This window comes from Pteropus alecto, unplaced genomic scaffold (genome assembly GCF_000325575.1).
Source record: "Pteropus alecto unplaced genomic scaffold, ASM32557v1 scaffold6, whole genome shotgun sequence".
NCBI lineage: Eukaryota > Metazoa > Chordata > Mammalia > Chiroptera > Pteropodidae > Pteropus > Pteropus alecto.
The window spans coordinates 87,336-105,121 of NW_006437738.1; the positions used below are offsets into that span (position 1 = coordinate 87,336).

Consider the following 17,786-nt stretch of genomic DNA (forward strand, 5'->3'; position numbering starts at 1 on the left):
ACACTTGGAGTGAACTGTCCCTGCTTCTGTCAGAGGCCCCACCACACCCCTCATCTTCTCAAGATCGTCTCTCCTGAATCACTAGCATCTTCTTGACCCCTTTATCATTCCACCAGGCACGCAAATTTGCCTTTGTATTTCCTCAGTCAAAATCTCCCACCCTGAGCCAACATCCTCCTCCAGCTATCGTCCACTCCTTTGCTCCTTTCACTGCAAGACTTCTTGAGAAAGGTTTGTGGGAATCCCCAGGACCACTCTCAGAGACTGATGATTCACTAGAAGGACTCAGAGCTGTTATACTCCTAGTTACAGTTTGTTACATTGAAAAGATACAGATTGAAAGAAGCAAAGGAAAAGCAGGTAGTGCAGAGTCCAGGAGATACTCCAGGAGATACCAGGAGCGAGCTTCCAGCTGTTTCTCCCCCGTGCGGTCCTAGGAACAGTGCTTCACTCTCCCAGCAAGGATGTGTGACATATACAGAACACTGTCAGCCAGGGAAGCTCGCCTGAGCCTTGGTCTCCAGGGTTTGTACTGGAGTTCAGTCACACGGGCATTTTACACCTGCATGAGTGACCTTAATTTCTCAGTTCCCATCAGAGGCAGAACTGATACAGCATGACCCAGGGCCCTAGGCAAATAAAAACAGGCGTTTTCTATATATCACTGTGTTAGCATAAACTCTCTGACGTGGCCCAAGGTATACAAAGACACTCTCATCAGGAAGGATATTCCAGGGGCTCAGAGCTTATTTACCAGGCACTGGTCAAGTCTCAGTCCTTTCTTCAGAACGTGCAGGGTTTGAGTACCCCAAGCACATGGAGTTAACCCTTTACTGCTCACTGGGCCTATAGACTTCGTTGCTACTTCCTCCCTCTCGTTCACTCCTTGGCCAGTTCCCACACGGCTGCTGTCCCCACCACTCCACTGAGATCACTCTTGTCAAGGCTGACAATGACCTTTATGTTACAAAACTCATAAAACCTCATGGCCAGGCCTCTGTCCTCATGTGGGGTGAGCTCCCAGCTGCATTCGACACATAGTTAACCACTCCTCCCTCCTTGAAAGATTCTCTTCTCTTGTCTTCCAAAACACACCTTCTCCTGGCTTTCCCTCTCCCTCAGTGGTTCTCAAACTTTAGTGGGCACCACAATCATCTTATTGTATTAACGTCAATACCCTGATTGTGACATTGTACTATAGTTTTGCAAGATGTTACCCCGGCACCACAATCATCTTATTATATTAATGTTGTACTATAGTTTTGCAAGATGTTACCATTGGGGATAACTGGATAAAGGGTACATAAGATTGCTCTGTGTTATTTCTTACAACTGAACATGAATCCATAATTATCTCAAAATTAAAAATCTAATTTTAAAAAGATCTCCATTGGAGATCCATATAGTGGAGTTACAAGACACAGACTTGAAAATAATTATGGTTAATATATTCAAGAATTTAGATAACAAACAGAATTTCAACAGAGAACTGTAGACTATGAAAACCATCAAATGAAAATTCTAGAACTGAAAAATACATTAACCAAACTTGTGGTTTCCATAAATAGGTTTAACAGAAGATTAGACACAGCTGAAGAAGGAATTTATGAACTCTGTTAGACAGACCAGAAGAAATGATCCAGAATAAAGAATGAGGGAAAAGAACAGAAAGTGCAGGGAAAAAAACCATAAGATTAATATGGGACATAATGAAAAGGTCTAACATGTAAGGATCCCCAGAAGAAGTAGAGAGAACAAATAGGGCAGAAACAATGTCTGAAAAAAAAGAAAGAAAATGTCTGAGAATTTTCCAAAAACCATTGAAAGACATTAAGTCACATATTCAAAAATCTCAGGTAACTTCGAATATGAGAAATGAAAACACACACACGCACACACACACACACACACACTACTAGGCCTTTGATAGTGAAACAGCTGTAAATTAAAGACAAAGAAAAAAATCTCAAAGTCCCAAAGAAAAAAAGATGTATTACTTTCCAGGAAGCAATGACAAGTTAACTTCTCAGTAGAAGGAATGGAAGAAGGAAGGTAATAAAATAACATCTTCAAAGTGCTAAAAGGAAATGACTAACACTGGAGAATTCTATATTCATTGAAAACTCCTCAGAGATGAAGATGAAATAAGGATCATTTTGACAAAGAAAAAAACAATACCCATCACCAATGGTTTTCGTCACCAACATAGCTTCTCTAAAGAACAGACTGAAGGGAATTCTTTAGGGAGAGGGAAAATGGTCCTGAAAGGAACCATGGAAATTCCAAACGAAGAACAACAGAAAGGGTTAATATGGGGATACACGTAACTTAATATTGATTGAAAAAAAAATAATAACAATTCTGTCTTGTGAAGTTTAAAATTCATGACAACAACGGAATAAAAAGTTGGAAGAGGTTAAATGCAGTTAAAATTTTCTAATGTCCTGGCATGGTCCTGGTAGTAGTAAAAGCATTAATTTTACATTCAACTTTAATAAGTCTAGGATCAATATTATATTTTCCTAAGGTAATCACTGAAAGGATTGTAAAAGACTATGTAACCAACAAGCTACTATAGGAGAAAATAATGGAATAATAAAACTAATTCAAAAAAAGGCCAAAAAAATAAGAAAGAAGAGGGAGCACAGAAAGGGTAGGATAAACAGAAAATAGTAAGTTGATTGATTTAAACCTAAATTTAATTACATTGAATATAAAAAGATAAATATTCCAATTAAAATATTAATATTGTCAACTGGATTTAAAAATAATTATATAGAAAGGTAAAATTTAAAGGATGGAAAACTATATGCTATGCAAGCACTAATTTGCAGAAAGCTGGTGTAGCTACACTTAGTCCAAAGTAGACTTTAAGACAAGAAGCACTGTCAGAGATAAAAAGGACATTTCATGATGATAGTTAATCTCTTAAGAAGATATAACAGTTATAACTTTGTGTGCCTGTATTAATACAACTTCATAATATATAAAGTAAAAACTGACAGAACCAAAAGGAAAAATTGATAAATCCACAATTGTAGTGGAGTATTGTAACACATCTTTCTCAATAACTTCTAAAAATCACAGACTAAAATTTCAGTGTGAATATAGAAAATGTGAACAAAACGATTTACAAACTTAACCTAAGACAGCAACTACAGAATAAATATTCTTTTCAACCACATGTGAAAAACTCACCCATGCTGACTACGGTAGGCAGAATAATGGCCCCCCAAAGATGTCTAGATCCTGATCCTGCAGAACCTGTGAATTTATTGTCACATGGCAAAGAGAACTAATGTTGCTAATCGGATGACTGTGAGATAAGAGTAACTTGGATTATCTGCATAGACCCAAGGTAACCGCAAGGGTCCTTAGATGTGGAAGAGGAAGATTGAAGAGTCAGTGTCAGAGCGATGCTGGAAAAGGAAGACAACAGTCTCTCCTACAAGAGCCTCAGGAAACAACGTGGTCCTGGGAACACCTTGATTTCAGCACAGTGGGACTCATTTACCACTTCTGTCTCTAGAACTGTAAGATAATAATAAGTTTATATTGTTTTAAGTTACGGGAGACCAAATCTTGGGGATTGACAAGAGCTGAGACTGAAGTAGGTTAGGACCCTATCCACCTCATTCATTCACTCATACGTTTGTTCATGAAACATTTACTAAGCACCTATTCTCTGCTAGATCCTGTGTGGAATCTTGGGATGGAGAGATGAATAGGACAAGGTCCTTGCTCTCAAGGAGCTCACAGGGGAAGGCAGAGAATTAAACTTAAGTACAAAACAGTGGAGAGGGCGGTGGCAAGAACATGCCCCAGATGAGAGGGAGCACAAAGGACTCTTCTGGTCGCAAGGAATCCCAATTGGGACAAGCTTTGACCAAAAGTGCATGGGCTTATACAGCCAAAAGGAGGGAAGGGCAGAGGGAGGATGTGGACAGAGGATGCATGAGCAAAGATAAGGAAGTGAGAAGCAGCATGGAGTATGTGAAGAGCCATGAGAATTGGCACAAAGCACAGAGGAAGAAGTAGCAAAGAGACAAAGCCACCCATGGGCCACACCAAGGGGGCCTTGAATACCAGATGACAGCATCGAATGTCATCTGATAGATAATGGGGAACCATGAAGGGAGGAAAGGAGTTATTAAAGAGAGGAATGTAGTAGTGAAATTTGGGTTTTAGAAGGATCACATTGACTGTGGTATGAAGGATGGGCAAGACTACAGTCAGGGAGTCCCAGTAGAAAGTAGTTGCAACAAAACAGATGGGATCATGGTGCTATTCACATGGGGAGTGCCACGAGCACAGTCAGAAGGGGCTATAATCAGGACATAGGAGTCAGAATCAGCAGGCTGGTGTTTGACTGGAGGTGGGTGATGGTGGGAAAGTGAAGGATGAGAGTCCCTGGTTTCCGATGGAGGCAAGTGGGGGTGGTGCTGCTATTTATTGAGATGGGGAATGCAGGGAGAGCGGGCTAGAGGGAGATGATTAATTTAGTTTGGGACACATTGAGTTTTCAAGGCTTGTGGGACATTCTAAAGGAGATGGCCAGAGAGCAGTTGGATATTTAGGTCTGGAGCTCATGAGAGAAATACAGGAGCTATCAGACTCTAGAAGATTGATAATGGAACCATGGGAGTGGATGAGATCCCCAAATACCTATGGCAACAATTCTCAACAAGATATGCACGGGGTGGCATAACTCCCTGGGAGAGTTTTTGGAATCACCAGAGGAATTTTTCCAAAGTACATACCCAACCCTCAATTCCAGTAAATACCCAAGAAGTGTAAGCAAGGGGAACTCTTGCTGATGAGAAGGTGACCTCGGGTAGGAAGAAATTTGAGACCATTGGTGAGAAGAAAAAAGGGCCAAGGCAGGCACAGAGAGCAAAAGAAGAGCCCAAAAAGCCAAAAGGAAGAGAAGTTCGAGGAGATCCAGGAGAGTGAGGTGCTCCCAGTGTCAGGACAGAGCAGCGATTCTCAAACGTGAGTGCGCACAGGGTGCTTGTGAAAAAAATACAGGTTCCTGCCCCTCACCATTCTGATGCCATGGGACCCTGAAATCTGCATCGTAAAGAGTTCTGCAGTCACTGTCTCTGGGGTAGAGAATTTCACGAAGATAGGTGTGGATGACAGGCTTATGCCTGCAGAGCGATGCCAGCGGAGAGGATGAGTTCAGGAAGATAAAGACTAAATAAGTCTATTGAATTCCGCTCTTCAGGAGGTCACTGGTAACTATGGAAGAGGAAATTTTGGTGGTGTCGTGGGAGTGGAAGCCAGATTGCAGTGGGCTGAAGAGTGAATGGGAGGTGAGAAAGAGAAGATAGCAAATATGGACCCCTTTTAGAGAAATTTCGATGAGAGGCGGAAGCAAGAGCTTCATCCCCCTCAAAAACCACCTTCCATCTCCTGGAGAAAGTTGGCAAAGAGATTTGGGGAAATATGGAAGCTGAGTCAGACATTCTCCAGACCCTCAGAAGGCACCAGGGAGGCTAGATGGGAATCAGCAAGGGCCTAGCACACCTCAAGCTGCCAAGTCTCAAAACTAAGCCCACTGTGTCTGCCTTTTGTCTACCCACTCCAAGTCTAGTCCACCATCTTCACCAGCCAAGTCATCTTTTTTTTATCCCAAATCTGACTATGTTACTGCCAGACTTGAAACCCTCCAGCAGTTACTTCCCCAACTCTTAACTCACCCCAGGGGACACCCAAATCCCTGAACCTGGTGTTTAAAACCCTTTTGACTTTTGTGGTCCCTACTTCCTTCTATATTTCATCCCCATGATCACTTCCCACTTATACCACCTTCTCTCTCCATCCAGGAGTCGTGGAGCCACCATCACTTCCTCAGTGAACTGTGTTCTCCATGCTCCTTGTCCACATCTCTACCAGAGCACAGGTAGCATGAATTATTCTTTACCTCTCTGTCGACACAGCTGCCCCCTCTCCCCCACTAGACTGTGCCTCCTCTGGGACCAAAGTCCTCCTCTTAATTCTCTCTGAATCACCAATACCTGGCCAGGGCTGAGTTCCCAGTAAGTGCCAGTGAATGTGATGTGGGATGTCACACAGGTACTTATCATGAGAAAGTAAATGTTTAAATTATGGAATACCCCCACTGACCATTTGATCCACCAACAAATAATTGAATTTGCAGGTTCTTCTCCTTTCCCTAGTTGTATTAATATTTTCAGATTAATTTCCCCCCCTAAGGGGGAAGAAAAGGTGTCTGTAAATTAAAACAACGTCTCCTATGGCAACTATATGAGGGTGTGCTCCAGTGGCAAGAGCACTTGGGTTGATTCTCAAGAAGCTTGACCTTGATTCTTAAAGTTACTTAGCCTCTCTGAACCTCAATTCAGGTGGGGTTAGGAATATTATCACCTAAAAGAATTGTGAGACTCAGGCGAAATATCATTGTAAAGCCCTACATAAATGCTAGTTATTGCTAGGCTTTTGAGGGCCTAATAAGTAGCATCTTAGTGTCATGACATCAACGAATTACATTAGTTATTTCAAATGACTAAAATAAACTCCCAAGGTAATACCGCTTTTCACAGTTTGTCTCTCTAAAATGAGAACTGTTTGTACACGGCTCCTCAGGCCCACTTAAGACGGCTATAAGTGAAGCCCCGCCTCCTTCGCCTCTAAACCACGCCTCTTTTGTACAAACCTCTACGATGTAGGGCCCTCCAACATTGAAGGACACTTGTATTCACCAATAAGAAGTGAAGTTTTTGTCAACGTCCGGCGAGGGGGCAGGACTTCCTTGCTGTTGCTAAGACACTCTTGTTTTGCTCCTTGACAACCCAGACGGGGGTGAGCTTGCTGCGGCCCCGCTCCAGCCCCCGCGGGAGCAGGTGAGGCCCCGGGGCGCGGCGGGCAGCCGGGTGGGGAGCGCCGGCCCAAAGGGAGGCCGGGAAGCGTCGCGAGGCGGGCAGGGCCTCGCCCACCGCGGAGGCCCCACCTCAGTCTCCTCCCTTCGGGTCCCCAACCCCAGGTCCTCCCAACCCCCATCCCTCCACTTTGGGGATTTATGAGCTTGGTGATGACAGATCCTTCGTCGCGACTCTGCAGACCGCTTCTCTTCCCCTCCGCAGCCGAGGCCCGGTCCAGCTTTGCGGTCCCCCTGACCCGGCTTCTCCCACCCCAGCACCTAGGTTCTCCCACCATTCGCGGAGTAATCCCCCTCTCCCGTTGGTGGCCAGAGCTTGGTCCCAGACCACTTGACTTGGACAGTAGGCGACGTGCTGGAGCCCCAAGCTGGTCATTACCCTCTTTGAGCCTCAGTTTCCCCGTCTGTAAAGGAGAAGTCGGATTGAATGATCTCTAAGGCCTCTTTGACTCTGATGTTCTAGGATGTGATTGACCCAACTGTAGGCCTCCCTGAGGCCGTGCTTCCCACTGGAGGAATCGGTGCAGCGAAAAGGACGTGACAGACCTGCTTTTGATTCCCCGTCGCAGGACGCTATCAAGTTACCTAGTCTCCCGGGGCTCCAGGCTGTGCACATATAAAATCGGGATACTACAGAGTATCTCCATGGAGAATTCTGATAATATGAAGTTTAAAGAGGCCAGTCCCGTGTAGATTCAGCAGTTGTTACTTTCCTTCCTTCGTCTCTTCCCCACATTTTTCCCCTCAGAAGTGTCACCAACTTCCTTAGTGTAAGCTGTCATTTCTCCACTTGACCCTCAAGCCCAGATCTCCAGCTCTAATGTTTCTTCTGGGTCTCCATGGTTAGGGATGCGTCGGGGTGTGGATGGGGGTAGAGAGTGATATATTGATGTGATGGTTGGACTCAATGGCTCCCTTCTACCCCGATGATCCATGATTCAGTGATTACCTACTCCTGATAAGACACTTCCGTTTGCTCTCTACCTATCTATTATTCTACCTGACTTTCCCTCTCTCTGTCTCAGTGGCATCACCATCCTCCTGGGGTATCATCCGTCTCTCTGCCATGCCCATCCCGCTCAGGAAATGGTTACATTGCTTTGATTCTGCCTCTGCAAGGATCTCACATCCTCTCCATTCCTGAAACCAACACCTGGTTCATGTTTTAATGCCTGTCACCTGGGTCATTGCTGTAGCTTCCTAACTGGTATCCCTACCTCCCATCCGTCCTCCTGTTAAACCAATTATATTAACCAGAATAACTGCCCCAAAACACAACCATGTCACCAACCCCATAGAGCCCTCCAAAGAGCTTCTCATTCACCCCTAAAAATATCCACACTTCCTAAGCCTGGGTATTAGGGCCTTTTCACACCCAACTCCGCCATTTTTTTCCCAGCTGCCTTTCTCCCTTCTTTGCCAGCTTCTGTCCCCCAGCCATATTGGACTGTCGGACTTTAACAGGAAACGCTTTGAGCTCTCTGCGTTGATATCACCGTGTGTGTTCATCTCTGCTCAGAATGTCCTCCTCACCTTGTCCATCTGTCGAGATTCTTACTCACCTTTTAAGGCCTGACTGTAATGCCATCCCTGTCACCAAGCTTTTCTTATTGTCCTCTTCCCCGCCCCCTCTAGAATTCTCCTCTTTCCTCCTTCTCTGCATCTGTCTTGTGACATTTACTGCTTTCTGTCATGAACCATAGTTCCTTGTGTATGCGTTGGTCTGTCATATTAGATTGTAAGCCCCTTGAAAGCAAGGGCTGCCTCTTGGTGATAGTGGAGTCGTTGGAAAACCACAAGCTTGGAGTCGGACATTCCTGATCGAATCCTAGCTTCTCCATTTATTAATCAGGTGGAAAGTCACTTTCCTTTTCTCAGCCTGTGTGATCATCAGAAAAGTGGAGATAGTAGTGCCTGTCTGACGGCGTGATCAGTGGTAGTGAATGAGATCCCATATGTAGAACACTCATCCCATTGCCTTGCTCAGGTCAGTACTCAATAAATATTGAATGGATTCGATATGTCCTCTCCTTTCCCAGGGGGCAAATGAAGTATAATTTAATTACAGTTTAGATATTTGTTGGTCTTTCGCCACGTGCCAGACACTGGACTTCATGCACTGCAGCATCTACAGCAGAATAAAGTCCTCGGGCCCAGGTGATTGTCCGGACCCGTGACACCCTGCTAAGTCATGACTGGTTGTGAGATGTCAACAGTAATGAGCAACTGTGAATACTTTAAAAAATAAGTCAATGCTAATTCCAGTTTCTTTCTGTGCTAATGTCATTCTTAGCCTCATGTTCAAATCTGTTCTCTTGAGTGGGAAAGAGGGGGTGGGGGACTGCGTAACCCACTCTCTGTGGTAGGCAGCTGTTCTCGTGTAGAGCTAATACATCAAGAAAATGTCTTGGTCTCTCTCTATCTCTGTCTCTTTTGCTCCCTTGCTCCTTTCTTTTCTTCCTTCCACACAGTCTAAGACACATCAGAAGTTTTCACTGAACCTCAGTAAAATGAGAAAAAATAGGAGTGATTTAAAAAAAACAAAACCCTTTGTGCATCTAAGGTAACTGTCTCTTCTTGAGAAGGACTGTCTTTTATTCTGCAGTCATTTCCTTCTTACTATTAAAACTTTCTTTTATAGTAGATGATTTTTTTAATGCTCTTAGCAAAGTTTTTCAGTGTTAACCCTGTTTGCTTCCCCCATTTTGAACTGATCTGTGAAATCCATATCTTCCAGCTGTTATTTCCTGACCTCACCACCGACATCTTGGGTGAATGCCCCCAAGCCCCGAGGTTCCTTGCTCCTCCCTTACCAGCCAGCATCGCTCTTTGTTCGCCAGAAGGCAGAGGGTGGAAATGTCGGGGAAAGGCTGGAGGGTGACCGAGAGCCCAAGTGTGTGTCCCTGACATGGCTGGACGTAGGGGGCGTGCCTGGACAGGCGACTGGACTGGCGGCTGCTGAGATCGAAGTGATTTGTGTTTCTGTCTCATCTCCTACTTGCTTGTGACAGGAGAGAACACACAAAAGGCAGAATCAGAAGAATAGATCCTGGCTCTGTCATTGCTGGCTGTGAACCCTTGGGCCTGCGCCAAAGGTGGTGAATGTGAAAGCATAGTGCGACCACACAGTGCGCCCAGCCCCGGGCCAAACTGTTTTACAGACTTTCCTGTGACTCTCTCCTCCTCCAGTCAGAGCTCGGTGGTTTGCACAGGGCGGGAACTGTGTATGTATCAGTCTGTTTGGCTGAGTGTTCAGCTGTTTAGGTGGCTGGTGTACGAAGGATGTCGGAGTCCCCATCTTACTGCACCGGTAGCAGAGCCTACATTTACTGTGAGGGTCTGTTCTTACTCCCAGGTTCCCAATCAGAAAACTGAGGCTTGCAGAGGTAAACACTTGTCCGAGAGACCTAAGTATAAGTTCATTCGTCAACTGCCTGCCCTGCTCCGAGTGTGTGCCCTGTCCCTCCGCTGCCTGGTGGTGGTGAAGGGTTGGGAGCCGTGGTCTGTGGGCCAAGAGTGTACCAGGCCTTGAGTGGCTGGGGGATTGGCAACCCTTAGGGCCTTATTTCCCAGAATCCACTCACTTTTCACCATCCCTCCCACATTTCCTAACCCTCTTAAGGATTCTTCCCAAATGCTCAGAAGCCGTATAATAAATGGTGACCGAGGGCAGTGCCTCAAAAGAACAAGGGACAGGGAGACAGGAGACGCTGACTAACGAGGCGATGATACAAAGAGCCCTGTCTGCGTCTCCTGTTACGAGGAGCAGACGGGCAAGGCTGTGTCGGCTCGCAGAGGGCCCCGGGTGAGGAGGAGAGTCATGAGCAGGAGAGAGAGCAGGGCAAGGCTGTGTCGGCTCGCAGAGGGCCCCTGGGTGAGGAGGAGAGTCATGAGCAGGAGAGAGAGCAAGGCTGCCTCTGGCCTTGTGCACCAGGGCGGGCCCTGGGAGGGTCAAGCTGTGGTTCCCAGGGGATTCAAGTGCCCTGGCCATGGGCTCACTTACGGTATCAAAGGACTCTCTGTTAGTCCTGACGTGACTTCTTTCTGGCCCGGAGCTGTCAGGTGCACCCTCATTTGCATGGAAGATGGATAAGGTTATTAAAACCTCTCGTCCTGCTATTTTCAGGAGCGTTCCTGCAGCAGGGTTTTTAATCGGGCTGAATGACTAGCTGGACTCTAGTGATACAGCGTCATAAAAAATTCTCCTCCATTTCTGTATTTGGAAGCACCGTCTATAACTGTTCCTTTTTTTATTCTGGAAGTCTCATGCCTTTCGAGACCCCAAAAATACCTGTCGTGGTTAGGAAAAGCTATTTGCTATCATGGTCCTTCATAAACGTGGTTGAATCATGTCGACAGAGACCTGGCTGATAACACAGCTGTGGGAAGAAGCAGTCTGACGATTCTAGTGAAGAGAGCTTTAAATTTTCAGAATGCTCACGTGCATATCCGGGTCCTTGCACCAGCTTTCCGAGGCTGAGGGGATTATTCTGTTTCCTAGAGGAGGAACTAGACTTGCCCAAAACAAGGAAGAGGGAAGAAGTCATTTCAGTTACGGAACTGGTATTCAAGCCCAAATACTCCCCGTCCTGGTCCCGCACCTTCTCTACTCCACCCAGTGTTGCCCCTTCTCCCCAAAACTGGCCCAGTGGTTTTGCCCCCTTCGTTCTTGAAGAGCAGGCTTTGGTAATGCCACTGAAGTCTTGTTTCATCAGGATTGCATATGCTGAAGCGGAGTCCAAGCAGCCACCAGAGACCCTGACCTTCCCCAGGGCGGGCGCGTGCACGATTGCCTCTGAATCCCCTTCCTGCCCGCTCCATGCTGGCACTTGTTAGCCCGAGGGCAAATTGAATCAAACTGAAGTATTTAGGTGGAAGATGCCTAAGCAGCTGCTTCAGCATTTCACATTGTTGTCTGGAGGTGAACCTTAAAGCCCTTATCCTTTGATCATCAGCGGAGCCACCACCTGTCACACCTTGGTCATGTGGAGGAGGAGTCGATAAGTGGCCCGTACTAAAGCAAGGAGGACAGGATGGAATTGGAGAGGAGCCACACGGTAATGAGCTAAGACAAAGCGATTCACCGGATTTTGCCAAGTGAGAAACATGAGCAGAAAGTACAATGAGATTGTGCTTGGCAATTTGCCACCTTACATGTAGCGATAAACAAAAACTAATATCTCGAATGGTACAGATGCCCAGAACTGATGCGATAAGAGGAGCCATCTGTCCACCGAGAAATCAGAAAATACCAGTGTCGTGGGATGGCGGAGTCGGTGCCAGGCTTCCAGCCTCGCTCGAGGGAGCGGACCAAATGGGTGGCGTTGAGGGCCTCTGAGGCATCGGAGAGTGGGGATCAAATGAAGGCGGGAAAAGGCACACAGCACGCTCAATGCTTGGCCAAACAAGGGCCAAGTTGGCATTAGAGCAATAGACACCGAGAAGGAAGGTTAAACATTTATCTCACTGCTGGAATAACATGAGCCACACTAGTCACGCACCCGCGGTCACTTCTGTGTGTGCCTACTGTGTGTCAGTGCTGTGAGGAGGCCTCACGAGGAGAGGTTAAGAGGGCCCACCAGAGACTGTGCCCAGATCAAACCCCAGCCCTGGCGCTCACTAGCTGAGTGACTGCAGGCCAGCCACGCTACAGCTTCGTGCCTCTGTTGGTACAGGACCTAACTCGGGGTTTTTGCAGCAGTGAGCTGAGTAAATGCACGTGAAGCACCTAAAACAGCAGTGGCTCGCACACAGGGAACCTACTAAATATCACCTGTCATCTCCTACCTGTGAGTTCCTATGCTAGGCATCTTCGGAGTTTGGTGGCTATGCCATGAAAACTTTATTTGGATATGTGAGAAATGCTAGAATAACATTATTTGCATTTGTCCAATATGGATTGTTAAAAAGAATTTAACAACATGGTGGTTCATATTCATTTATATTAGTACTTCTAAGATAAAAAGTCTTTTGAATTATAGGATAAATTGAATTATAGGATAAAGAGAAATGCCAGAATTTCCAGCCACACTCCCAGTCACTTAGGATCCAGGCTTATCTCTTTAGGAAAAGCCCCATCTGTTATTAGATTTCTAGATGACTAGATGTGGAAAGAAAAAGAAATCTCTGCATGTGTATTAGGCATTATAACTTTCCAGTCACATCCACATGCATTCAGTCATTTGATTCCCCCAGGAGCCAGAGGGAGGGACAGACAGCGTTTTGAGTGCCATCCACGTGCCTGGCACTGTGACCTTTGCTTACATGTATTGTCCCATTTGATTTTCATAACATCCCTGTGGGATAAATGTGACTACCCTTGCATTGCCAATGAGGAGTCTGAGGCCCGACGCTGTGGCGAGCAGTAGAACCAGCTCTAACGCCTAGGCCTCCAACTGCTGGACCAGCCAGATGGGACAGGACGGCCCGAGGGGGTGTGGGGTGGAAAAGCGGGGAGCCTGCTGTGTCAAGGAGGACACAGTGCCTCGCTCCTCCCATGCCTCCTGAAGATCAGGGGCCTGCGGAAGCAGACGCTTGCGCCATAAACCCAGGGTTGTGGATCGTGACCTGACATTTAACTGTGTGATCACGTCTGCTGAGAAATAGGGACCGCGTATGTAGTGGGCCTGCAGGGAGGCTTGTTTGTTCGTTGCTAGCTCATGGCTCCATCCTCGGCCTGGCCCGCCGTCAGTGTTTGTCTTGATAATGACAGTGTGTTCTTAACCAGGTCCCAGCATCTCATGTTGACTCATCCTCCCGTCTGCAGACTTGCTGGCCATTTGGAAAAGGATGCGGAGGAGTTAAAACGGGGAGGTGTCAAATTGTTACTGAGACATTTCTAATTTGTGATGTGTGGTTTTAAAGCCAACTCTTTTTTCCTGGTTTTTCCTGTTTTCAACAGCACCCCTTGCGGAAAGACATTTGCTGCTCCCCGCAAGCTGGCAGGGCCCGCTTCCTGAATCTCCGGGGTGTATCTTAGTCGCCGGTCCCAGCACCACTTGAAAGTCCCACTCGCTCCTCCAGCAGAAGGATCATGGGAGAAGCAGAAGGGAAGAAAGATGAGGCTGATTATAAACGACTGCAGACCTTCCCTCTGGTCAGGGTAAGCCCCGGGGAGGAGGCAGGGCAACCGCAGAGCCCGCACAGCCTCGGCGAGAGGCGGAGCAGCTTGTCCTCTGCAGAGCGAACATGGGAGGAAGTTCAGAAGGACTTCGCTGGCTCAGATCTAGAGATCTAGGCGTCAACAGTGATTCCCTCATTCATTCATGCGTTCATTCAACAAGTATCTATTTAGCCACTGGGCGCTGTTCTAGGTACTATGGATATAGTAGTGAACGAGACAGAGGCCTGGCCCACGTGAAAGAAGGGTTTGAACAACATAGTTTCAGGTAATGAGTCTATAAAGAAACATAGAGCTTCTGGAAAGGTTTCTCTGATCAGAGACCTGAATGAAGTTAGGGAGCAAGCCTCGCGAAGGTCTGGGAAGAATATTCTAGACAGGGGAAACAGCAAACACAGAAAGTCCAGGGTGAGAATGAGCTCGGCACTTTGGAGGAACAGAAAGAAGACAGTATGGCAGGAATGGGTTGCTGAGGGGGTGGCAGGACGTGAGGGTCAGTGACCGCGGGGCCAGACCTCACAGGCCTGGCGGGCCGCGGCGAGAAACATAGTAAGAAATGCAGGTTCTATCCTGAGTTCAGAGGGGTCCAGTGGAGGGTTTTAAGCAGAGAAGTAATGTAATCTGTTTTTAAAATATCACTCTAGCTGTGAGGAGAGTGGACTGTAGGGCACCAGAGCAGAAGCGGGGAGACCAGTGAGGATGCTACTGCAGAGGCCCAGAGAGACGAGGGTGGTTGGGTCCAGGTCACAGAGGGGAGACGCCGAGACGCGGTCAGATCAGGGCCTAATCATGAAGGCAGAGGCGACAACTCATCGACACACTGGGCGCTGGGTATGACAGTCAGGGCTGACTCCTAGGGTTTGCTGTTTTCCGAACAGGGGAGAGAAAACGGTGTCAATTCCCAAGAGAGGGGAAGATGGAGGGAGAGTAGGTTTGTGGGGAAAATCAGGAGTTATCTCTTAGACATCTGAGTGAGGCTGTCAAGTAGGCAGTTGAATGTAGGAGTCCGGAGCTCCAAAAAAGAGGTTAGAGCTGGGGATGAAATTGTGGGGCCCCCTCCCCATATATAACATGAATAAGCCTACGGAACGGGCTGGGATCCCCAAGAGAGCAGATAGCCAGAGAAGAAAGGGGAGAGGCAAGCCCAGGGCCTTCCAGCCTCTGGGAGTGGGAGGGGACCCAGCAAAGTGGACTGAGAAGAAGCAGCCAGAGAGGCAGGAAGGAAATCAAGTGCCATCGAGAGGGGCCGAGCCGTCTCTTCAGGATTCTGGAGTGAGATCGAGCTCTGTTCTGAGGCCGCCTGTAAACCATTTCCATAGCCGCTTCCTCTCCTGCCTGGGCCGGCCTTCTTCCCGTGTCTGTTGGCTGTGACATGGCGCTGAGGAAGCCTCTTGCCTTTGCAGAGGGGCCTGAGCGTCAGCGCCCACGCGGCTCAGCTTGATCCGTGCCCCGCCGCCCCAGCTGCATGCCCGAGTCAGGAGATGGGTCACCTCTCTGGGCTCTGCCCAGGCCTGCGCCAGGGCAGCTACCTGGTGTCCATGCTTCGGGACAGAGAGGCCAGCCCAGAGGCCAGGTCACAGGCTAAGCCCCTCTCTTTGTCACCCCTGCCCTGTCTCTAGCACTCGGACATGCCAGAAGAGATGCGAGTGGAGACCATGGAGCTATGTGTCACGGCCTGTGAGAAATTCTCCAACAACAACGAGGTATTGCCATCGGTACAGGTGGCCCCCTGGGCCTCTGGCGACCCCTGTAGGTGAACAGGTACCCCAGTCCCCAGCCAGCTCCAGAGAGTCCCGCTGGGACCAGGCTAGTGTCTTCCTCGGAAGCATTCGCAGCCTGGGGGAGAGAAAAGGCTGGTCCTGTCTGCGGGCACTGATCTGATGTTCACACCCAGCTGAGCGGGAGAAAAGCCAGAGGGGTCTCTGGGACTCCCCTGCTCCCCGTCTCAGGTGGCCTGCTGAATAGGCCAGCCTCCCCTTGGCTCCATCCCAGCAGAGAACAGAGGCCCACCCAGGCTTTCATTCATGTCTCTATTCATCCACTCAGAAAAGATGTTAAACACCATCTCTGCCAGGCACTGCTCTAGGGGCTGGCGATATGGCCCTCAGGCGTCGACATGGAATGTCATTCATCAGTCTGGCAGTGAGCGAGAAACAAGTCGATGTCATGACAGCCAGTGGGGAGGTGGAGCCTGGCCAGTGAGAGGCTGGGCTTTGGGCCAGTGATGCCCAAGTTCAAATCCCATTCCAGCCGTTCCTTGCTCTTTAACCTTCATCTCTAGTCCGTAACGGGCGGTGAGGGTGCACATCCTGAGATGATGCGAAATGCTCCCATGGCACCCGGCACAGTGGTGGGTGCTGCCGGTCCACAGTGGGAGCACAAACACTTGGGCCTCTACCCCGGCCTAGATCTCTTGAAAGAAGCTTCTTGAAAGAGCGAGCACAGGAAGGAATGGGGATCGTTGCCACAACTGAGAAGCAGTCCAGCCTCTCTTCTGGGAGCCCACCGAACCTGTTAGGGAAAAAGCCTTTTCATTCCCCGAAGATACCCCGACAGTGATGATGATAACCCTGTATAGTCTGCGGGGGCTCTCGGAGATGTGACTTCACTTAGGGCCGAGAACAGCCGGTGGTACCCACACCGGAAACGGGCACTAAGCGGCAGAGCCAGAACTCAGACCCAGGGCCCTGTCTCCACATCCGATGCCTGCTCTGCCACCTTAGCCAGTGTCTTTCTGGTGAGATAACGCCTGGGGCTCTGTCCCCGTGCAGTCGGCCCCGGCAGGAGGAGGCCAGGAGGAGGCCTGCATGGAAACCCTTCCTGAGGGTTCTGTGTGCAGAGCAACGGTCACAGGGCAGCAGGCCTCCTCCTGCCAGGACGCCCGCTTCCCACGGCGGGAGCGGACTCACGCCACCCTCTCCTGCGACGGCCCCCTGCAGTGAGCGCCCTCTGTGTTCCAGAGTGCCGCCAAGATGATCAAAGAGACGATGGACAAGAAGTTCGGCTCCTCCTGGCACGTGGTGATCGGCGAAGGCTTCGGGTTTGAGATCACACATGAGGTGAAGAACCTCCTCTACCTGTACTTCGGGGGGACCCTGGCTGTGTGTGTCTGGAAGTGCTCCTGACACTGTCCCCCACCCCTGCCCCCGTCCCCTCCAGGGCCTTTTCCTGCCATTCATCTGGCATGGGGAGCAGCCCCAGGCAGGTCCTGGTTTTTTGAAGGAGAGCCTGGCGTCTGTCTTCTGTCCTGTGTACCAGTGTCCTGAGCCATGCCCAGTGTGTGAATCTGTTGACATCTCTACCCCCAGGCTCCCACATCTCACTCTGAGTCCCAGGGTGTGAAAGGGGCAGCGGGCAGCGGTCTCCATGCAGAGAAAGGCAGAGAGGTGTGACAGGGTAGAAAGAGGGTGGGGAGGTGGAACTTACAGGCGTGTGCCAGCCTCACCTCTCTCTCGGGGTCTGGCCTCCCCTCGCATCCCAGGAGCCCCCTGCCCTTCCGCCCAGTACTGCTGACAGGTGTCCGCTATCCTGGTCTTTTCTGGCCATGTGCAAATGGCCCCAAGAAGGAGCCCCTCCTCTTCGGGGGCACTGACTCATCTCTCCTTGTCCTCTGGAGAGGTGGCGACCCCAGAAGCCACGTCCCCAACCTGACCCCAACCTGACCCCAGGCTGAATTATCACTGCATCTGATTGGACCAACAGCTCGTAGTCCCAGCTTCGGCCTGAGGGCCAAGCAGCCCCCCCACCCCATCCCACCCCAGCCCC

The 17,786-nt window shown here is 48.8% G+C and overlaps 1 protein-coding gene across 2 annotated transcripts; it reads left to right on the top strand.

Moving 5' to 3' along the window:
- Nucleotides 1-6,750: 6,750 nt before the first annotated feature.
- On the top strand, nt 6,751-17,780 carry DNAL4 (dynein axonemal light chain 4). Of its 2 annotated transcripts, XM_025048874.1 has the most exons (5): nt 6,751-6,866; nt 11,857-11,958; nt 13,803-14,003; nt 15,641-15,724; nt 16,982-17,780. In XM_025048874.1, the coding sequence occupies exons 3-5, from the start codon at nt 13,935-13,937 to the stop codon at nt 17,144-17,146; spliced, it is 318 nt and encodes a 105-aa protein (XP_024904642.1). In that variant the 5' UTR covers nt 6,751-6,866; nt 11,857-11,958; nt 13,803-13,934; the 3' UTR covers nt 17,147-17,780. The 2 variants fall into 2 exon arrangements, with proteins under 2 accessions (XP_024904642.1, XP_015447094.1); XM_015591608.2 differs by lacking the exon at nt 11,857-11,958 and having other exon boundaries at nt 6,764-6,866.
- Nucleotides 17,781-17,786: the final 6 nt, after the last annotated feature.